General features: G+C 43.2%; 2 protein-coding genes and 1 pseudogene across 2 annotated transcripts; 1 reads left to right on the forward strand and 2 right to left on the reverse strand.

The window, feature by feature from the left end:
• Window positions 1-5,824: 5,824 nt before the first annotated feature.
• Window positions 5,825-6,697, forward strand: LOC128309199 (uncharacterized). The gene is made up of 2 exons (XM_053045583.1): window positions 5,825-6,116; window positions 6,185-6,697. Exons 1-2 carry the CDS (start codon window positions 5,931-5,933, stop codon window positions 6,695-6,697), a joined length of 699 nt encoding a protein of 232 aa, XP_052901543.1. The 5' UTR covers window positions 5,825-5,930.
• A 78-nt stretch (window positions 6,698-6,775) lies between these two features.
• LOC128309215 (putative nuclease HARBI1) lies at window positions 6,776-8,047 on the reverse strand. The gene is made up of 4 exons (XM_053045598.1): window positions 7,903-8,047; window positions 7,415-7,847; window positions 7,210-7,354; window positions 6,776-7,131 (listed from the first exon to the last, which is right to left on the reverse strand). Exons 1-4 carry the CDS (start codon window positions 8,016-8,018, stop codon window positions 6,869-6,871), a joined length of 957 nt encoding a protein of 318 aa, XP_052901558.1. The 5' UTR covers window positions 8,019-8,047; the 3' UTR covers window positions 6,776-6,868.
• An 8,565-nt stretch (window positions 8,048-16,612) lies between these two features.
• Window positions 16,613-20,062, reverse strand: LOC128309201 (uncharacterized; annotated as a pseudogene).
• Window positions 20,063-23,641: the final 3,579 nt, after the last annotated feature.

The following is a 23,641-nucleotide window of genomic DNA, read 5'->3' on the forward strand; positions in this document are numbered from 1 at the left end:
TCAATACATCCAAAAAACTAACTTTGATAAGTTCTAGTGACCATGAAACAGAGACTTTAGGAACCGCAATTACAACAATACATTTTGGAGATTATCCCATTACTCATGAATTTCATATAATAGATGACGTACAATCCATTTTTACCGACGGGCTGTTAGGAAAGGATTTCCTAAAGCACAGATGCATTGTTGACTATGTTAATTGGATGATATATTTCTCAACCGATTATGGACTAACGTCACACCCAATAGAGGACAATCTAAATGGAAATCATATTTTACCGAAAAGAAGTGAAGTAGTACGAAAAATATCATTGCCAAATTTATCAGAAGACTCAATCATTTTATCACAGGAAATTCAACCAGGAATATTTTGTGGAAACACAATAGTATCGAAACAAAATCAGTACATTAAATTTATTAATACCACGGATAAAGATGTTTCTTTCCATACGAAATCTTTTAATCCAGAAATTGAACCTTTAAGAAATTATGAACAGCTAAATTCAAAATCTATAGCATCTAGAGAACGAATACAGAGAATTCATGACAATATTCACATAGAAAATATTCCTCAAATAGCAAGAGAAGAATTAGAAAGTCTTATCACAAAGTTTTCCGATATATTCTGTCTAGAAGATGAACCAGTTTCTACTAACAATTTTTATACCCAGGAAATATCATTAAAAGATAACATACCTTCGTACATACCCAATTATAAACAAATACATTCTCAAGCAGAAGAAATGCAAACACAGGTAGACAAAATGTTGAGAAACAATATTATTGAACACTCTGTTTCATCATACAATTCACCCATACTCCTAGTCCCAAAGAAGTCAGTTGAAGGCAATAAGAAATGGCGATTAGTAGTAGATTTTCGACAACTAAACAAGAAAATTCTACCAGACAAATTTCCACTACCACGCATAGACACCATACTGGATCAGCTAGGAAGAGCAAAATATTTCAGCACTTTGGATTTGATGTCAGGGTTTCATCAGATCAAGCTTGATAAAAATTCTCGTAAATATACAGCTTTTTCCACGCCTACAGGACACTATCAGTTTACACGAATGCCGTTTGGACTTAACATTAGCCCAAACAGCTTCCAAAGAATGATGGCTATAGCTATGGCTGGTTTAACACCAGAGCTAGCATTTGTATATATAGATGATATTATCGTTACTGGATGCAGTGCACGGCATCATATCAGTAATTTAAGTAAAGTTTTTGATAGACTTAGAAAATACAACCTTAAACTTAATGCAGAGAAATGTTGCTTTTTCAAAACAGAAGTCACATACTTAGGTCATAAAATAACAGATAAGGGAATTTACCCGGATGACGCAAAATTTGATACAATCAAAAGCTATCCTATTCCAACCAATGCAGACGAAGCAAGACGTTTTGTCGCATTTTGTAATTATTATCGTAAATTTGTACAGAACTTTGCTAAGATTGCAAAACCCATTAATAACTTAATTAAGAAAGATGTTAAATTCGAATGGACCCATGAATGCCAAGAAGCTTTCGATAAATTGAAACAAAGCTTACTTTCACCTACAATTTTGCAATACCCAGATTTTACCAAGCAATTTATAATTACCACAGATGCATCGGATATGGCATGTGGTGCAGTACTATCACAAATAACGAATGGAAACGATTTACCAATCGTGTTTGCGAGTAAAAGTTTCACACCAGGAGAAAAAAATAAGCCAATTATCGAAAAAGAGCTAACAGCTATACATTGGGCCATTAACTATTTCAAACCTTACGTATACGGTCAGAAATTCATGATAAGAACAGACCATAGACCATTAGCATACTTATTTGGTATGAAAAATCCTACTTCTAAACTTACTAGAATGAGACTAGATTTAGAGGAATTCGACTTCGAAATAGAATATGTAGCAGGTAAAGCTAATGTAGCAGCGGACGCGCTGTCTAGAATAATTCTTAACTCAGACGACCTCAAAGCAACAATACCTAAATCAAAAACGATTTTAATGGTTAACACGAGGGCTATGATCAGAAGGAACAAAGTAATGGTTAACGACAAATCAGCTGCAGCAACAGGGATTGATCAACCCGTAATGTGGAAAACAGATAAACCTTCAGAAGTCAGAAAAGTATTAAAAATAAATACGCAAACAAACAAGAATAATCTTGAATTCATAATATACAACCATTCATATGGTAAAGCACTAGGAAAAATTCCTATAAGAAAAAATATAGATGGAAGTCAAGCATTAGAGTTTGCTCTTCTAGAAATGTGCAAAATCGCGAAACAATATGGAAGAAATAAGCTAGCATGGTCAGAAGAAGACCCAATATTTAAAGAGTATTCCCAACAAACTATAAAGGAAATCGCCAACAGAGCCATTACCAAGTTTGAAATAATATTGTTCTCTCCACCTAGATGGATAACAACAGAAAAAAATAGGCTGAGGATAGTTTCAGATTATCATATGACCCCTTCGGGAGGACATATAGGCCAATACAGATTATACCTGAAGATACGGGAAAATTACAAATGGAAAAACATGAAAGATGATATCAAGAAATACGTACGAAACTGTAAAGCATGCATAGTTAATAAGACGACTAGACACACTAAAGAAGAGACAGTTGTAACAACAACACCCACAAAACCTTTTAGCGTAATATCAATAGATACCGTAGGACCACTAACAAAAACTAACAGAAACAACAGGTATGCAATAACTATACAATGTGATTTGACAAAATACATAGTAGTAATACCAATACACAACAAAGAAGCTAACACTATAGCAAAGGCATTAGTAGAAAACTTCATACTTACATTCGGAACATTCATGGAATTAAAATCTGATCAAGGTTTAGAATACAACAACGAAATTCTTAACAAAATCTCAGAAATATTAAAAATTAAACAAACATTCAGTACAGCCTACCATCCACAGACAATAGGAGCATTAGAACGAAATCACAGATGCTTAAATGAATATCTGAGAAGTTATACGAACGAACACCATGACGATTGGGACGACTGGACTAAATTTTACGAATTTGTTTACAACACAACAGAACACACAGACACACATTACACACCATACGAATTAGTATTCGGACGAAAAGCGAATCTACCACAGGATATATTCAAAACTAAAATCGAGCCAGTATACAATATCGACCAATATTATTACGAAATGAAATATAAACTCCAAAAATCAAATGAAATAGCCAGGAAAAATCTGCAACAAGCTAAATTTAAAAGACAACAAACCTTAATTAAAAATGTAACACCACTTAGCATACAGGCAGGTGATCAAGTATATTTGACAAACGAAAATAGGAAGAAACTAGACCCAGTCTATATTGGGCCTTTTACAATAATCAGCGATCTAGGACCAAATTGCGTGATACAAAACAACATAACCAAGAAAACCTCCACAGTACACAAAAACAGGTTGATTAAATATACAGGAGAATAACTCCAATCATTGATATTCATTACGTTATTCTATTAAACGGGGGAGGTGTAGCATATATGCTAAACAGCTAGCACATTTTACAAAAAAGACAAATCACCATAGGTGACCATTTCATTAGCTCGGAACATTGCACCATTCTTGACAGAAGACAGCTAACGCAAACATAAATCAACATAAGCAGGAAACAGCTAGACACTGTTTACAAAAAGACAATTCGTTCAGCCAACAAAGTAATCGATTGCACATCGATCGGATAGTGCACCACAGGTGACACAGTTTAAACAAATGCAGCAGTAAATCATAACAATAATTAATTGAGGACAACGAAAAGATAACAAACGCAACCGCATGCAAATGGAATAATTGCGCAAGAAAGCTAGCTGCACAGCAATCTGTTTAACTAGGGACAAACCAATTTATGGCACAATTACCAAACAATTTATAAACATCTCGGCTATAACTTAATAAACAAACAGAACTTTTGTAGATAGGTTAAGCAAAAAGTACCCATCAGAATTGGTATAAATAAAGCGATGTGGACGACACAGAGACAGTCGTAGACGGAGAGAGATCCGGACGATCATACGATCAGACGGTTATCGATCTGGTGTCGGTACCGCAAGTTTACCAAACCAAACTATTCGTCTAAAGTTTGATTTCAAGAGCATTGGAAGTCCCCCTACCCAAGGTAAGGCAACAATTGGTGGAATCGCATAAGATTTCGATTTCGATCGAAATCGAGAAACTCTAGAAAAAGGTTCATTTTGAGTGAACACAATTCATCTCGCCATCGCGAAAGCAACGATGAGTCGATCGAAATCGAAATCGAAATGCGAGTTTCGATCTGTCTACAAAATGTATGGAAAACATCGAGCAGTCGACAATTTTATCGACAATTGGTATCGCGAACGCTCTGTATCGATCGAAATCGTTTCGACAGGCTGAAGGGCTATCGAAAGCCAGTGAACGTTTGCGCTAAAAGCTTTCACTTGTGAATTTGAAGCATTTTAGCATTAAATAGAGCATTATTAATCAAATTTATCAATGTAGAAAGGTAGGTTATTAATAACCTTATATATATTTCTTAGAAATATTTTAAAAATATTAAAAAAAATAATTATAAAAAAATAAACATTTTCCATTCAAAAACAAAACGAAAATTAAGGCGGCCCGGTGGTCTATTGGTACTGGTGTCCGGTTCAAATCCCATCCGGACCAAACCCCCGTAGCAAGGACTGACTATTCAGCTACGTGGTAAAAATAAGTCGATACGGCCAGGCCGTTCTAACGAAAAAAAACCTATACAGCATGGTGGGTTATTCAGGTTCAGAAAAGGAAGAAAGGCTAAAAGACGGCCAAATGACAGGAACTGTTTCTACGATCATTTTTTTTGTAACAATCAATAATGAATTATTGCTTTGTGATGACCAGAACTTCCTAGATTCTGAGGCATCGAGGGAGAATAATATTAAACCCTTTGACCGTTGTTTGCTAAATTTTAATAATCACTTCTATAACTGGTGCTCATTTATGTGGAGAACTTATTTCCATCTTGAAAAGTCCGTTACTAGATACTCAAAAACATCAAAAATAAATTAATCCAATAAATTTTATATAAATCATACGAAAAGGTTTAGTCAGTTCTAGCCAGTATGACAACCGCTCAATCAACTAACGCTCTCTAGTGCACGACCATACACAAGAACCGTTACAAGACACACAAGACAAGAGACCAGGCACAAGACTTTCTCGAGTAGTGATATTTAAGAATATTTGTTTTGTCCGAGACTTTCGGGGTTTAACGGTTTAACATAATTTTGGTTGACTATCATAGGACAGTTCAAGACAGGACGAGAACAATACGTTTTTTGTCGGGTAGGACTAAACAAGACGGACTGGTGACCAGGTCATGTCAGCAAAACTAAGAGTGTACCAAGAAAAATATGTCTAACAACACAAACTGACGAACATCTGGAAGAGCGTTATCTAGTACGAAACACACCAATCCAACAAAAATTGCCAGGTTTATATGAAAGGATGAGAACAATGCAGCCTTTGTGTGTAGGTACGCCCAGACAAAAAACCAAGGGGAACAAGACTAGGCCAAAAATGTGGGCGATGGAGAACAATTAGTCTGAGATACAATGACAAACAAGTTCGAGACCTAAGGGGGGGGGGGGGGGGGGGAAGGATAGGAATAAGAATAGGGATACAGGGAATGTTTGAAAGAAATTTACGAAAAAATAGTGCACAAGCGAAACACATACACACATCCAGTGTACGGGAACGGTTTTATTTTAAAATCGCCAGCGCATGACTGTATCAAACATCAGTATCGTTCGAACTCAGACGAGGAAGGAACTCTGAAGATCTGCTGGAACTCGTAAACGGTTAAGAAGAACGTAACAGTTAAATTAAGTGAATACAGTTTTAGTTCAATCGTCAATCATGGAAAAAGTCGAAAACGCTACGTCTCGTATAACGAAGGAACAAATTGAACGGTTGGTGCAAATCATGGAGAAAAACCCTGATGCTGCCAAGGGAATTTGTACCAATCCCACGGCATTCTGGGGTGAAGTTAGTTTGGAACTCAACAGTCTGGGTCCTTCAAAGGATAGTCATTCTTGGAAGAAGGTACGCATTGCATGCAATCTGCATATGATATGTGTGTTTAATTGTATGTATCTTTTGTGTTTTCTTAGACATGGACTGACAAGAAATCGAACGTCAAGAAGAAGTTCTCTCTAATGCGAAGCGAGCAGAAAAAAACCGGAGGTGGTATTCCACTGGCTATAAGATTAAACAATATCGAGGAGCGTATCTTAAATGTCACAAATATAAAGGCCAATGTGGAAGGAGCAAAAGACACTATTTGTGTAGGAATACCTGAGTGCAGTAGCGACCAACAGGAAAAAACTATCGCTGATCCATGTGGAATATCCAGGCAAGCCGAGCCAGCATACGCAATAGATCGGTTGGACCAAGAAGCAACTGCTTCGAAAGCTACAACATCATCGATACGGCAACATCAGCGAAAACAAGAAAATTTTAATCCAAAACAACCCGATATCTACCAACAGACTCTGATAGAGCAAAATGAATCTATTGCTAATTCGTTGACTGAAATTGTGTCCTTGATGAAAATATCCGTGGAAGCAACTAGCAATTTTCAAAAGGAACTTTTGGAATGCATGAAACAAAGAAATAAGGATTAATCTACGAAACAATAGTTCAACAGTTACTTGTATTGACTAACGTAGTATTTCAAGTGACAAAAGAAAAGGTTATTAAATTGAAAGTTTTTATCATTGGTAGATTGGCCTGGTTTTATATCATTGAATTGAATTTATATCGAATAAATGTTACTATCAATACATATTCGCAGATTAAACTTCTGGAATTCTGTTAAGAATACAAATGTTATGCAAAGCGCAACAAACATTTACCATTCGTACAACTTTAGTTGGAGAATAGCGCAATTGTCTTTCGCCGTTAAGACATCTGAATTTTGCTTTTAGCATGCCAATAGTTTTTTCAATAACTACACGTGCCTGAGCATGCTTGGTATTAAATTCTGCTTCTTGACTTCCAGGAAGAGCATTCGCGAAAGGTTTCACAAGCCATGGTTTGGTCGGATATGCAGAATCTCCTAGAATGCGAAATGAAAAATCTATAAGTTTAACTCAAACAATACATACTGGTTTAATTTATTTTTTGTTATACTAACCTAACAGCCTAAACACTCTTTCACCATTCCTCCATTTGTTTTCAAAATATTCTATTGCTGGACTGGAGTCGAATATGAATGCGTCGTGGTTCGACCCACTGAATCTGGCATTTACATATCGAATGATGTTTCGGTGGTCACATATCTATAATAAACATTGTAATTATTCAATGTTAATTCAACTAAATTTTAAAAAAATGCTTACCAATAATGCATTCATGCTGTAAAAACCTTTCCGGTTGTAATACATTACTGGATTTTCATGTGGAGCTGTTATTCGGATATGCGTTCCATCTATTGCCAATACAGCTCCAGGAATGCCCGATTTTTCGTAAAAAAATCTACGTGCATCAGCTTGTTCTTCTTCTGTCATTTCCAGTGTAATAACGTGCTTAAGTGTATTTTCTAGAGCACACAACGTTTCTTCGAAGATTTCACTAAATGTGGATTGTCCAATCGGCACTGTGAAATCATTTCCAACACCCCGCTGGTATGAACCTTGTGCCAAGAATTTTAAAGATGCTGCCAGCTTTTGCTTAGCAGTCAATCCTCGATTATGTTTGGGACTTATTATAGGTGTAATTTTTCGAAGAATATCTATAAATAACTGCTTAGAAATTCTGAAGTTGTTCCTAAAACTACAAAAACAAACTAGTACAATACGGCTAGATGATGGTTATGCAGCGTACTTACGCGGAATCATCTAAACTCATAGGGTCCAATTTCTTTCGCAAGTTTCGACGATAATTCTTCAATTCAACAGCTGGTTGACTATTTTCAGCTTCCGATAGCAAAATTGAAGCAATCATTCTTTAAATTCGATGTATTTATAGTGGAGATAATAGAAACTGCACCTTGAACAAGCTTTTCACAACGTAAACAAACATCAATTTGACAGGTAGCAAACTGCTCGACTAGTCGATCCCATGTATTTTCTCGATCGAAATCGAAAACCCGTATGCGATAGCGATTTCGAGTCGATTTCGATTTCGATCGACAATGTTGCTTCGATCGAAATCGAATCGAGTATTCTTATGCGATTCCACCAAATGTCTCCAACGTTCCAGTAAGGGGTAATCACGTCTAGAATGCCCGACGATCGCCTGGACGATCATGTTTCACCGACAAAGCAAAACGAATGAATACGGTAACGTACCCGACCTACCGCACCCGGAAAGTGTGCTCGCGAGTGCACGCGTTATGCGCTACGGAAAGAACGTGCGAGTGATCATATGACATGACACTAGTAACCCAGAACTTCGTACATTACACTACCGTTATCGGAACGACGTACACACGTACAAAACGAGGACTTATGCGTACGATGTTTGGCAGCGCATCGAGGTGTGTGCTTCATAAAGACGGTGTGTAACATCGACGGGTGCAAACTAAGACACCACACACTGTTGCACGAGAGAAATGACACTACGCGTAAAACCGGCACTCAACACTAAACAAGGCGCCACACGTAACGGTAAACAATGTAACACACACTCAAGCACAGATGCAAAAATCCTACTACGTTATGTACCGGTGATCCTCTACGGCAACGACAAGGAGGTGAGGACATACGCCCTCCTCGACGAAGGGTCAACGGCGACCTTCATCGAACATAGTTTGATTGGCGAGTTAGGTGTTGAAAGCAGGCCGGATCCATTGAGCTTGAGGTGGACGGGAGGCATAACTCGGCAGGAAGTTGGCTCAGTCCGTGCGGCACTTCGCATCGCAGGCGTGCGCGATGGGTCAAAATCATTTCACCTAAAAATAGTACATTCTATTAATGACTTGTCTCTTCCAGAACAATCGCTAAACATGGAAGAGCTAGGTGAGAGGTATACTCATCTGAAGGGACTGCCCATTGCCTCGTATCGTAAGGCGAGACCACGCATACTGATTGGAGTGGCCAACTGGAGTCTAGGGAGGCCCCTCAAGTATGCAGAAGGGCGAAGTAGTGAACCGATCGCCACAAAGACGAAGCTTGGCTGGACAGTGTTCGGGGCACGCGGCGGGTCGATGCATGAAGATGAAGTCCGCAGCTGCTACCATGTCTGCGTATGTGACGACGCCTCGAACGAGCTTCTACACAATACGTTGAAGACGCATTACGCTATCGAATCGCTGGGAATTAGCAACGTAAACCATCTCGTTCCGAGGGAGAGTGAAAGGGCCAATGCAATACTGGCCTCAGAAACCCGGCTGCTGGATAATCGCTACCAAACCGCCTTGCTATGGAAATACGACGATGTGCGGTTACCGTGTAACAGGAGCATGGCGTTGAAGAGATACTCGGGCCTACGGAAGAAAATGGAGAAGGATCCTACGTTAGCGAATGCCATTATCCGAAAGATGAAGGATTACGAAGAGAAGGGCTACATCCGCCGAGTGACGGAGAGCGAGATTGCCGAACGGGGACCCAGAGACTGGTTTTTGCCGATCTTCCCAGTCTTTAATCCAAATAAGCCTGGAAAGCTTCGAATGGTGTTCGACGCTGCCGCGCAGGTCCAGGGAGTTAGTTTAAACAGTTTTCTCCTCACAGGACCGGACCAATAGGTAGGATTGGTTGCAGTACTCTACAAATTTCGCGAGTTCCGGGTGGCGGTAACGGGAGACATTCGCGAGATGTTTTTCCAAGTCCGTATGAAGCCAGCCGACCAGCGGAGCCAAATGTTCTTCTGGAACGACGATACAACCCCAAATGGATCGCCAAATATCTACGCAGTCTCCGTCATGACCTTTGGTGCGGCATGTTCCCCAGGTAGTGCCCACTATGTGAAGAACATCAACGCGGATAGATTCGCAGACAGATTTCCTCGAGCTTCGGAGTGTATAAAGCTTGAGCACTACGTAGACGACATGCTGTCCAGCGTTGAGACGGTCCAGGAAGCGATGACGCTAGCAGAAGACGTTCGACACGTACATGCACAAGGTGGTTTCGAAATCCGTAACTGGTTATCTAATTCCAGGGAGGTCGTTGAGCGCTTGCGGGATCGAAGATGTTATCGAAAACTATCATCGTCCCACACCAAGAACATACAGCTGCACATATTCTGCGACGCCAGTCAAAATGGTATGGCAGCGGTGGCTTACCTGCGTTTCGAAGAAAATGGTGTAATAGAGTGTGTGCTGGTCGGCTCGAAGACGCGAGTGGCGCCGATCAAGTACCTATCCATTCCGAGACTTGAGCTGCAAGCGGCGCTAGGAACCCGTTTCGCCAAGCACATAGAAGAAGAACATCGATTGAGTATTGCTAGAAGGGTATTCTGGACCGACTCGAAGAACGTCATTAGCTGGATCAGGTCCGATCACAGGCGATACTCACCATTTGTGGCTGTGCGGGTAAGCGAACTGGTCGAATCTACTAAGGCGGAAGAATGGCAATGGCTTTCAACTAAGCTAAACGTCGCGGACGACGCGACTAAGTGGCAGACAATACCAGAGATGGGGCCGTCAGGACGATGGTTCCGTGGACCGGAGTTTATCTGGCAACCAGAAGGAGAATGGCCGATTAACAACACCGACGCCGGAGAAACGACCGAGGAAGCCCGGCAAGTGATCCTGCACCACACAATGGAAGATCACTTCGTTAACTTCACACGGTTTTCTCGATGGAAAACGCTCCTGAGATCAGTCGGATACGTTATTCGGTATGTAAACACTTTACGGCACAAGGTTCGACAGTTGGAAACGCCGAGAGGACCACTAACTCAAGAGGAGCTATCAACGGCGGAACGAATCATATTCATCACGGTTCAAAGGGAAGAGTTTGGTTGCGAAATCAAACGCATGACGAACACCGCTGACAGAAAGTATCTTTGGACGAAACCCCTAAAAAAGAATAGTAAACTATAAAAACTCTGTCCCATTTTAGATGAACATGGCGTGCTTAGGACACACGGGCGTATTAATAATTACCTTTTCGATGAGTCGCTTCAGAGATCGGTCATCCTCCCGAGACGACACCACGTCACAACACTGATAATTCAGGATTTCCATGAAAGATACTGTCACCGCAACCATAGGACAGTAGTAAACCAACTGAGGGCCAAGTTTCACATACCGAAGGTGCTAATGGAGTTCAACCGTGTGCGGCGACTGTGTCAATGGTGCAAAGTTCGTGATGCTGTGCCAAACCCCCCTTTAATGGGGAATATTCCCGATCAGAGGCTTGCGGTTTCACAGAGACCCTTCACTTACACCGGAGTGGACTATTTCGGTCCGATACATGTAGCCGTTGGACGTCGCCACGAGAAACGATGGGGGGTGATCTTCACCTGTCTGACCACGCGAGCAATTCATTTGGAGGTGGCCCACTCACTAACGACGGCATCGTGCATTTTGGCGATTCGACGATTTATGGCGAGGCGCGGATCACCGCGCGAAATCCTCAGTGACCAGGGCACCAACTTCGTCGGCGCAGCGCGTGAGCTACGAGCAGCTATGAAGAACGTCGACACTAAATCGCTGATGGAAAGGTTTTCGAGCCCGACAACGAAATGGAGCTTCAACCCGCCAGCTGCACCTCATTTTGGTGGTTGTTGGGAGCGTCTGGTGCAGTCCGTTAAGAGGGCACTAAGTAGCCTGGATCTACCAAAGACTCCGAGCGACGAGCAGCTGCTGTCAACACTAACGGAAATAGAATTTATTATCAATTGCAGGCCGTTAACGTACCTAGCTTTAGAAGACGAAATGGACTCCCCAATAACGCCAAACCACCTTCTGTTGGGTAGCTCGGACGGAGTTAAACCACAAGCCTTCCTTGACGATTCACCGGCAGCAGTGAGAGCGATATGGAGCGCGGCTCAACGCAATGCGCAGCTATTTTGGAAGAGGTGGATCCTAGACTACCTGCCCACGCTAACCCGTCGTACTAAGTGGTTCGAGCCTGTAAAGCCGATCGCGGTCGGCGATATCGTGTTGATCGTAGATGGGAACCTGCCTCGCAACAGTTGGCCGAAAGGACGTGTGATTGCAGCGGTTAGGGCTAGTGACGGTCAGGTTAGGCGTGCGACAATACAAACCAATACCGGTACGATCGAGCGACCCGCAACTAAAATAGCAGTATTAGATGTGAAACCGCGGAAGGAATAAGACTTATCAAACGATCAGAACATACAAACTAGGAACCGCGTGGTTTACAGTGACGTTTCGTTAAGTGAAGAACCGAGTTGCAACACTGGAGGGGAGAATGTTGTGAAAACAACGCGTCAATGTAGTGGTGCGCACGCGGTGACAGCGTAGGTTTACTGCAGTAATAAGTTCACCGTTTGAGGAAACGTCAAGCGAGATAGGATCGTGACGAAACAGTGTGCGAGTCGACATTGGAGAAAATGATGGCCGGAGAGCGGAAAATTCTATAAATAGGGGGTGAAAGGGACGATTTCGTTCTTTTCCAACTAAGTGGCAATAAAGACTAATTTGTGGTTGCTAACGATTAGCACAACCGACAAAACCTTTTTTTTCGCCATTACTTTTACAACAGCGACTTTAATCTGCCCTTTATCACGTGGATCCCCGACGCCTCCAATACTATGTGTTTTATCCCGTCTCATTTTAGAAAGCGCGAATCGGAATTCATTGATGGACTGAGTTTCAACAATCTGAATCAGCTCTCCGGAATCGCCAATGCGCAAGGTCGTCAACTAGACCTCATATTGTGCAACTCCGCTACCTTACCGTGCTGTGGTTCTGTTTGTCGAGCACCTTTAGCTTTAGTTGCCGAAGACGCCTATCATCCTGCCTTAGAGCTGGCTTTCTCGGTCGCTCCACCCCAACGGACCGACAGACTCGTACATCGTCCTGCGAGTTAAATTATAAGAAGCTTGACTGTGCGAAATTCGGGCGCCTCATAAATATGCAATACTGGAGTTTCCTGGATGCGGCTCCTTCGATTGACGATGCTGTCGCTAACTTTACGTCAGTTATTTTATCATTCCTTTCTATATGTTGTCCCTTTCGTGCCCTTCCTCCCAAACCTCCGTGGTCGGACAGGCACCTTCGTTCTATCAAGTCGGACCTTAATCGGGCGCGTCGTGCTTATCGCATGCACCGGTCTCAGTACCATCTGCGTGTTTTTAAGTACGCCGCAGCAGCTCACCGTAGCTACAATCGGATTTGTCTCCGCACCCATATCGCGCGCATCCAATCCCGCTATCACTCCAACCCTAGAACGTTTTGGCACTATGCCAATAAACGCCGCGGCCAGTCCGGCATCCCGTCCACTATGACCTCCGGCAACCGTTCTATTTCTTCCCCTTTGGCGATAAGTAATTTGTTCGCGCGTCACTTTGGCGGTCTTTTTGTTGATCCCGACCAATCGACCGCGTCTCTTTCGTCCGGACTATCGAGCGTTCCCCGCGACGCCATCAACGTCAGCACCGTCCAGTGTGATGTTCCGTTGGTCCTCTCCGCCCTCAGCAAGCTGAAGCGTTCCTTCTCCCCTGGTCCTGATGGCATCCCCTCCTCCGCCCTCATAGACGCCAAGGAGGCTGTGGCTCCCGTTTTAACTCGCCTTTTCATAAGGTCGGTAACTACGGGTGTCTTTCCCGCTCTATGGAGATCTGCTTGGATGATTCCCATCCACAAGAAGGGATGCCGAACTTCCCCTTCCAATTACCGAGGCATCTCAATCCTTTGTGCACCGTCCAAAGTCCTCGAATCTGTCATCCATTCCGCTATTCTTCCCGTCGTCTCTCCGCTTATCCCATCTTCCCAACACGGCTTTATGCCGAGACGGTCCACCCTGTCGAACCTGATGTCGTTGATGCTCGTCCTGTTCCCTAACCTCATTGCTGGTAGGCAGGTCGATGCCATCTACACCGACTTTAAGGCTGCCTTCAACTGCTTGTCCCATAGGCTGCTCCTGGCTAAGCTCGAGCGTATTGGTTTCGGTGGGCCTCTTCTCCTCTGGTTCCGTTCCTTCATTGAAGGTCGCACTTACAGAGCAAGGGTTGAGGGGGTTCTCTCTGATCCATTCATCGGCAAGTCGGGAGTTCCTCAGGGTAGTGTCCTGAGTCCCTTATTGTTTTCCCTTTTCATCTCGGACTGCATCAGCTCTCTCCCTCCAGATGGGTGTCTGCTGTATGCCGATGATGTCAAGTTCTTCCTTCCCGTGTCTTCGTCCCATGACTGTCACTCCCTTCAACACTTTGCTGATGCGTTTGCTGGGTGATGCACTGCCAACGGTCTCATTCTTTGTGTCGACAAGTGCTGCGTTATCTCTTTCGGTCGCTCCCCAGTCAGGAATCATCATTACGAGCTCTGTGGCTCCACACTCCCACGAGTCTCTATTGTTAACCTTGGGGTGTGGCTCCTTGGGGTGTGGCTCGATGACAAGCTGTCTTTCGAGCCTCAACTCAACTCGGTCATCGAGCGAGCCAGCAAGGTGCTGGGTCTCATATTTCGTATGGCGTCTGAGGTTCAGGATCCGCTGTGCTTGAAGGCACTGTACTGCTGCTGGGTGCGTCCTATTCTGGACTACGCCGCGGTCGTTTGGTCGCCTGTGGGTGCCACCGCGTTGGACAGGTTGGAGAGGGTGCATCGCAAAAATTCACGCGTCTTGCCACCAAGCGCTTCCTAGGCAACCCTCGCGCGACCTTGCCTTCCTATCCATTGCGGTGTCGGCTGCTGGGCTTGGAGAGCCTCAAGGTTCGCCACAGTCATGCCCGCGAGTTGTTTATCGCCAATATTCTCCTGTCGAATATCGACTCCCCTATCCTACAGGCGGCTATCCCGTACTACATCCCTTCCTACCGCTTGCGCGTTCGCCCACCTCTCCTTATCCCCCTACGTCGTACGCGGTTTTCTTTGAGCGATCCGTGGATGCGTGCGCTCTCCGACTTCAATTCGGTGGGCGATCTGTTCGACCACAACATAACTATAAATAGTTTCCGCTCCCGTCTTTTGTCTTCCAATCCTTAATGTCTTGTTTTACCTCTCCTCTTTCAGTCCTTTGTATAGTTTTTTTTCTTTTTCTTTCACGTCTTTGCTCCCTTCGTGTTTAGTTTTTATGTTCTTAGATTGTAAGACTTCAGTAATTGTATAGCCCTTGTGGCAAACAATTTGACTAATAAAAATGAAAAAAATGGCGAAATTGGCAGCTATTCAACAAGAGCAACAACGGCAGGCAGAAATCTCAGCAAAGAAGATGACCGCAATGGAAAGACAAATCTAGTTAATGCGAGCTGAACTAGATTTTATCGGCAACAAAATTACTGCAAGGCCAGGGTACGTTCCAGAATGTTCTTTCGAATGGAAGCCGTTAGAAAACGAGGACGATTTGAAGCGAATTGAGTTTGAGCAGCGGCTGGAGGAACCTGAGTTTAAAAAAAATTTTATGATTTTTTTAAACACACATCTGCCTTCCGACAGTGCGGAAGCTAGGCTACATGCAAGTGTAGATATAATATTCAACAAAAAATTTATGACACACATTAGTTGGACTGGCATTGGGCACCCTAATCCTAAAATCGGTTTCCATAAGTATGTTAACATTTTAAGTATGTACATAGATATAAGTGCATGTCAAGGGGTACACCCAACTGGAAATACGATAAAGTTATTTTTTCAGAATAAGTTTAAACATGCGAGCCAAAGACTAAATTTATTAGGAGTAGTCAAAACGTCGCACCACAGACGACACTAATCCTTAACTGTTTAATATTTAATAACAGCCATAGTTTCATGAATTTAAGTTTAGTTAGTTCTGTGATTTAGTTTTAGTTTCATGAACTTAAGTTAAGTTAGTTATGTGATTTAGTTTTAGTTTCATGAATTTTAGGCTTAATTGATTTTGTGATTTAGTATTAGTTGGATTAATTTAAGTTAAGTTAGTTGTGTGCAAAGTTTATGTGATTTAACTTTTATTTCTTTTCTTACTTTACACTTACACATTCTTATTTATACTTATATTCAAATATACCTGAAGGCACAATATCAAAATTATGAACATTGCGGTGATAATAACTTAAAAACTATGCTGTAAAAACCAGTAATAAAAAGTTTTCTTACTTATTCGTATGCCGATGGTTCACATAACAAGCGTATGGATTAATGGAATAAAAGCAAACTCGTTAATTTCAATTAAAGGTACCGCGACTAGTTTACATTTTATGTCCCTCAGATCTATTGTAATGTTAAATTCTTCTAATACATCAATATTTCCTCGATGTATGTTTATGAATTTCGAATCAAAAGGATAAAGCTGAAGCGTTCCTTCTCCCCTGGTCCTGATGGCATCCCCTCCTCCGCCCTCATAGACGCCAAGGAGGCTGTGGCTCCCGTTTTAACTCGCCTTTTCATAAGGTCGGTAACTACGGGTGTCTTTCCCGCTCTATGGAGATCTGCTTGGATGATTCCCATCCACAAGAAGGGATGCCGAACTTCCCCTTCCAATTACCGAGGCATCTCAATCCTTTGTGCACCGTCCAAAGTCCTCGAATCTGTCATCCATTCCGCTATTCTTCCCGTCGTCTCTCCGCTTATCCCATCTTCCCAACACGGCTTTATGCCGAGACGGTCCACCCTGTCGAACCTGATGTCGTTGATGCTCGTCCTGTTCCCTAACCTCATTGCTGGTAGGCAGGTCGATGCCATCTACACCGACTTTAAGGCTGCCTTCAACTGCTTGTCCCATAGGCTGCTCCTGGCTAAGCTCGAGCGTATTGGTTTCGGTGGGCCTCTTCTCCTCTGGTTCCGTTCCTTCATTGAAGGTCGCACTTACAGAGCAAGGGTTGAGGGGGTTCTCTCTGATCCATTCATCGGCAAGTCGGGAGTTCCTCAGGGTAGTGTCCTGAGTCCCTTATTGTTTTCCCTTTTCATCTCGGACTGCATCAGCTCTCTCCCTCCAGATGGGTGTCTGCTGTATGCCGATGATGTCAAGTTCTTCCTTCCCGTGTCTTCGTCCCATGACTGTCACTCCCTTCAACACTTTGCTGATGCGTTTGCTGGGTGATGCACTGCCAACGGTCTCATTCTTTGTGTCGACAAGTGCTGCGTTATCTCTTTCGGTCGCTCCCCAGTCAGGAATCATCATTACGAGCTCTGTGGCTCCACACTCCCACGAGTCTCTATTGTTAACCTTGGGGTGTGGCTCCTTGGGGTGTGGCTCGATGACAAGCTGTCTTTCGAGCCTCAACTCAACTCGGTCATCGAGCGAGCCAGCAAGGTGCTGGGTCTCATATTTCGTATGGCGTCTGAGGTTCAGGATCCGCTGTGCTTGAAGGCACTGTACTGCTGCTGGGTGCGTCCTATTCTGGACTACGCCGCGGTCGTTTGGTCGCCTGTGGGTGCCACCGCGTTGGACAGGTTGGAGAGGGTGCATTTTAAGTATGTACATAGATATAAGTGCATGTCAAGGGGTACACCCAACTGGAAATACGATAAAGTTATTTTTTCAGAATAAGTTTAAACATGCGAGCCAAAGACTAAATTTATTAGGAGTAGTCAAAACGTCGCACCACAGACGACACTAATCCTTAACTGTTTAATATTTAATAACAGCCATAGTTTCATGAATTTAAGTTTAGTTAGTTCTGTGATTTAGTTTTAGTTTCATGAACTTAAGTTAAGTTAGTTATGTGATTTAGTTTTAGTTTCATGAATTTTAGGCTTAATTGATTTTGTGATTTAGTATTAGTTGGATTAATTTAAGTTAAGTTAGTTGTGTGCAAAGTTTATGTGATTTAACTTTTATTTCTTTTCTTACTTTACACTTACACATTCTTATTTATACTTATATTCAAATATACCTGAAGGCACAATATCAAAATTATGAACATTGCGGTGATAATAACTTAAAAACTATGCTGTAAAAACCAGTAATAAAAAGTTTTCTTACTTATTCGTATGCCGATGGTTCACATAACAAGCGTATGGATTAATGGAATAAAAGCAAACTCGTTAATTTCAATTAAAGGTACCGCGACTAGTTTACATTTTATGTCCCTCAGATCTATTGTAATGTTAAATTCTTCTAATACATCAATATTTCCTCGATGTATGTTTATGAATTTCGAATCAAAAGGATAATCAAAAGCACTAGACGAATAAGATAGCTTTCTTGCTAATATTTCTACGATCCCCTCTTGCAAAACTGCATTTACATATTCACATACATACCCAGACTTCGTAAGGAACCATTTGTTGCTTTGTTCATTTTTCAAACAAAAATCTTTGCGTATATGTAATGTTATTGTGTTTCCTCGCTGATGAATTGAAGGATACCTGGCTTGTTCACTTACTTGTGGTGTATAATAGGCATCCCTTTCAGATATTCGGTTAATTACTTGCTCCAAGCTTTTCTTGACTCTTCTTAATAACCTTTTCAAACGCTGCAGCTCATTTTCGAACGGATATGATGAGATTGTATTAAGTGGACCAAACTGTTTCACTTCTTCGTTATTATGCAAAAGATTATGCACGTTGCTTGATACATATTCTGGACCATAGATATTACTATACTGTTTCACAAAGAGTTTAAGCAGAGTATTGGCTACGACCCAATTCTGTTTGTAAATACCTGACGAGAATAACGTAAGGCTGCAAAAAAAACAGCATGAAATGGCTATATTGATCGTCAGCAATCGAAGCTTTCAGCACAACTATAGACCCATAGTGTAAAAACGAAGCAAACTCTGACCCTTTCCAGCGCTTTATTTCGAGAAGTGAACGAAATTTCCTATGAATTTCTACAGGTAATTTGATGTTAGTTAACTTAGTTGACAAAGTATTAATTTGTGACGACGTTAATTTCTTTTTCACGCCAAAATTACCAAACATCCAGCCTATAAGTTGTCGTTTGGTTAGTCCTAAATCTATCAAATGCAACGGATCGGCAACAGTTGCTTGCTGTATAATATCAAAATTGATTAAATGTATCAGAGGAGAATCTTCTTTATGATGGTTGCCGTAAGTGCGCATCCTGAATTCCTTATCTGTTCGATCTGGTGCTCTAGACTCAGAGAATGCAACTCTTCCGTTGATACGCTTCCCTTTTGTAGTGCATTTCAGGCAACCATCAAGCGAGTTGAAGCCGGCAACACCTATTGAAAATAGAAATTTATAGTCCATATGCAATGTAATAATATAATATTAGTTATTATACCTTTTATGAATGCTCGAGCATTCATAAAATCAGCATTCATAAAAATCAGCAATAATAGCTCGTAATTTGATTTGTACTTTCTTGTTGTTGACGATTATATCGTTTTGAATGAGAAAATTAAATTCATCAACAAAAGGCCGAAGAAAATGCTATATATTTGCTGGTTTTGTTGCTCCACAATACAGGGCAATCGTCATCACTGGTGATTCTGGCAATACATGAATGTTCATCAGAATAGGCCAAAATTGAAGGATGTTGCTTTTGGTTATCGGTAATCCGTCTATTGATAAATTCAATGATATCGTTTCAATTGAATTAGGAAGTACACGGCTGCAATCAAAACAAGTTCAACAGTATAAAGAATGTAAATTAGGTGTTGATGGCATCATCGATTTAATCGAACCTTAGCTCGTTGGTAAAACATTTCTGAATTCCATGGTACCAATATTGGCCTCTTTGCACCGTCAGTATATCCTTAGACGGATTACGGTTGATCTTCAGCAAGGTCCTAGCATCTTTGCACAGTTTGCAAGGCCCAACTTTTCGTATGATTGCTATAACTTGCTCATTGGAGTCATACGTTTGGTTTGTAGATATAGCCCACTGCCGTAAGTCATCCACTACCGAATATGGTTCGTTGGGAATGTCCGTTTCATCATCTGAGCTTTCGATGAGATAATCGACAGCATAATCATCATTACCATCATCCTCAGCGTATTCCAAAGCCGATGCATCGTCTTCAACATAATCCATTTCGCATGCCAACGCCGAAGTATCGTCCTGGACACAATCGATTTCTGTTTCGTGAACCTGTGCATCTACATCTTGCTCTTGTGTATTAGCTATAAACCAAAGAAAATCGCGCTGAATGACGAGCACAAACATACAGTTCAACTTTGAACCAAACCATAGGAACTTCCGCTAGCAACCATTCCATCAGCTTGTATTACACGGTCCCGATTGCGGTACAGAGACGAATTGTACCGAATATGGTCTGAGAATTGTTTATCCATTATAGTTTCTTTGAGAAAATAAACAAGTTTTCACTTTTCTTTAGAAATTGCCGATCACACAGATTAACACTCTTGATATTGAACACTGGATAGCGTCGTTTTTGTTGTGTCAGCAAAAGGTAAACAAAACCAATACAAGCTAGAATACCAACATCATCATTATCCGCTTTTTTTTATTCGAAATCAAAATTTCAGGATTTATGGTTTTAATTTGAATTAAATATGTTTCTTATTTTTAAAATAATTGTTACAATCATTACAATCATTACCGGCGTAATTTACGAGAATTTCCCATGAAATGTATGTGAACTCTTTAACTCTGTATTATAAATCCGTAAGGTTGGTCTTTTCGTGCGTTCTTTGCAATCTGGGTTGTCTTGCTGTGGCGCAATGGTTCTGATTTAACTGCAGAACCTTAAGCATTCGAAATCCCACGAGCGGTCTTCACACGCCTGTTGGGACACAGATGTGACCCGGTCGCATGTCGTGACACATTTGGACCTTTACAGTCCAAACACTTCGCCGGATTAGGGCACGCACTGCGTTTGTGCCCTTCGCTGCCGCAGTTGCTGCACAGTTTGCTCCGATCGGGGCCTGTGCAGTACTTCGCCACGTGACCGATGCGTAAGCAGCGGAAACACGACGAAGTAGCCTCCACCATTTGACAGTCCAACCAACGGAAATCACCAAAGGTGCGGCCGAGGGCCCGGGAAAATCCGACTCCCGCCTCCTCGTGGCCCCGGGTGGAATGTAGCTGGACTGTCGTGCCAGTTTGCATACTAAGTGGAGCGGTTTTGCACGTCGTAGGGAACATGAGAGCTGGGAAGACCCGGGGGCGGTGATGGTTGCTTTCTATCTGGAAATAGTCCAAAGTCCTGATTTATTGGGACTTTGGATTTTTCAATCAGAAAAAGCGAAGTTATTACCCTCGGGGATTCAAACAGACGTAGGCAAGGTTGTGTTTGGGAGCTGGCGGAGGATCCAGCCCTGCCCCTTAGTAAGGAAGGGTGAAACTTCCTTGAAACGGCGGCAGGATTAATGGTGAATCCGTCGCCGCCCCGTTAAAACTTGGCGAGTCTCCAGTAGCGCTCGATGTCTGCGGCCGGATTAGCCACCCGGCCACTGTAGGTGCAGGTGAGCCAAGGCTCTGCTTTATCCTGATCTGGCACTGAGATGTAGCCAGATGAGGGCTCCTTCTCAACCCTCGCGGGATCTCACTGCATGCAAAGGCAACCCCGGGATCGTGTGTAGGGACTACAGTTAGTGGACGGAGATAGCGGACTGGAGTTGGCGCCCATATCGAATGGATAAATTACTCAATGTTACGATTCGAGATGAAAGCGAGGTGGAGAGCGACGATGAGATTTCCAAGTCGCTCTAGATTCAGCAAGTGCTGGCTTTAACGAAAGCCAGCATGGGTCTGGGTCGCAAGGCCAAGGAACCCAAAAAGAAAAGCCCTTCGGCTGTTCTTGGAAAGTTCCGGAGTGTTACCTTGGTGGAGGGAGCAGGCAAGGACGAGAAGGTAGTGGAGGCAAAGCCGAAGCTACTTCGTAAAGTCCTTGCGCTGCTGGAGGATCTCCTACGGGAGAAGCAAGCGCAACATGCGCAACCAGAGCTGGCAAACTCTCTAGTTTGGCATGCAAACCCCTTTTCCGTGGAATGCACCGTGCTGGCTGGGCCTGCTGTTTTCTGGGTGAAAGCTGTCTCTCCAGCAGACGGCGTAGCACGCTTGCTCGGTCGAGCGCCTGCCTTAGTCACCACGCTTGTTGTTGGTTGGGCAACAGCTTTTGCCCCAACAGGTGGCTTTCGGGCTTTCCGGGATGCCATGGCGGACGCTCCAAGTTTCGTCTTCAGAGACGCGGTCTCCGGGATCGGGGGTCGTTTGTGTGCTGACGCACACGGCTCCGGTCCGTTTATCGACCGCCTCAACATAATCCATAATCCTCATATGCGGATATCCTGAAAGGATTCCGCACCAACGAGGGGCCTCAAAGAGGTTGGTCAGCAAGTGGCGAAGATCCGCCGCGCCCAAAATGGGCATATGCTGATCGAGCTGAAGCGGGGTGAATCCGCCCATGCAGTAGCGCCTGCTCTAGCAGAGGCGCTTAAGGACAAGGCCACCATTCGGCCGCTAGCTCCCACCAAGATGGTGGAGCTACGCGATCTTGATGAGATCGCGACGGTTGAGGAGATCGTCGATGCTCTGAAGGAGCAGACAAAGATCTCCGTCGATGATAGTTCCATCCGTCTCCGCAAGGGGCGGGAAGCTGGCACCCAAACAGCTTCATTCAAACTGGGTGTCTTAGAGGGCGGAAACGCTTTTCAAAACTGGAAAAGCTTAAGGTGGGATGGAGCATCTGCCACATCCGTCCGGCGCGACGTTCGGCACGGTGCTTCAAGTGTTGGTGCACGGGGCATCTAAGCTATGCCTGCACCAAGGAGGACCGCAGTAAGCTTTGTATGAACTGCGGTCAGGAGGGGCCACAAGCGGAGTGATTGCTCCAATCCGATGGCCTGTTTGGATTGCACAGGGAGCATGGCGACCAAGCACACTACGGCTAGTGCCGAGTGTCCAAAACGCCATGTAGTCCACCGTAAACGAAATGGTTAGAGTTCTTCAACACAACCAAAATCATTGTGTGGCCTCGTTCCACTTAATGTGGCAAACGACGGTCGAAGAACAGATAGATGTGGTGCTAGTGGCAGATCCGGCGAGAGGCTACTCGCATAATAACAATATCACGTATTGTTCGGATCAATCTGCCGCTATTGTAATAACTGGAAGTTATCCGGTCCAGCGTGTGATAACAACAACACACAAGGGTTTGGTGGCAGTCGTCATTGACGACATTACATTCTGTTGCTGTTATGCCCCCACCCAGCTGGTCGAAAGAGGAAGTTCGCAATGCTCTTGGACAACCTGGTACTGTCTGTGACAGGAGCCAGGAAGATCGTGATAGGAGGCGATTTCAACGCATGGTCTTCATGCTGGGGCAGTGATATGAGAAAACGGGGAGAACCCCAGAAGCGGCAAGGTGAGCAGCTCCTCAGAGCGCTCGCTTGTCTGGATGTTGCCGTCTTAAATGACGGGCAAGTACCAACATTTCAGACTCCGAGCAAATCGTCGTTTGTGGACGTTACCATCGTCAGTGCAGAGTTTGCGCAGAGTGCACGGTGGAAAGTGCTTGATACGCACATGCAAAGTGATCATCGTGCGTTGGTGTACCAGATTGGTTACGCAGGGACCACTGGACACCACAACCCCATTGCCACTATGGGGTTCGCTATCAAATATTTTCACGCCGACATCTTCAAAGAG

Source organism: Anopheles moucheti, unplaced genomic scaffold (assembly GCF_943734755.1).
Source record: "Anopheles moucheti unplaced genomic scaffold, idAnoMoucSN_F20_07 scaffold_24_ctg1, whole genome shotgun sequence".
Lineage (NCBI taxonomy): Eukaryota > Metazoa > Arthropoda > Insecta > Diptera > Culicidae > Anopheles > Anopheles moucheti.

Coding starts and splice junctions, on each gene's coding strand:
- LOC128309215 (XM_053045598.1), bottom strand. CDS start 8,018: ATGATTGCTTCAATTTTGCTATCGGAAGCTGAAAATAGTCAACCAGCT. Junction 7,355..7,414: donor ACAGCATGAATGCATTATTG/GTAAGCATTTTT, acceptor TGTTTATTATAG/ATATGTGACCACCGAAACAT. Junction 7,132..7,209: donor AAGAGTGTTTAGGCTGTTAG/GTTAGTATAACA, acceptor TTCGCATTCTAG/GAGATTCTGCATATCCGACC.
- LOC128309199 (XM_053045583.1), top strand. CDS start 5,931: ATGGAAAAAGTCGAAAACGCTACGTCTCGTATAACGAAGGAACAAATT. Junction 6,117..6,184: donor ATAGTCATTCTTGGAAGAAG/GTACGCATTGCA, acceptor GTGTTTTCTTAG/ACATGGACTGACAAGAAATC.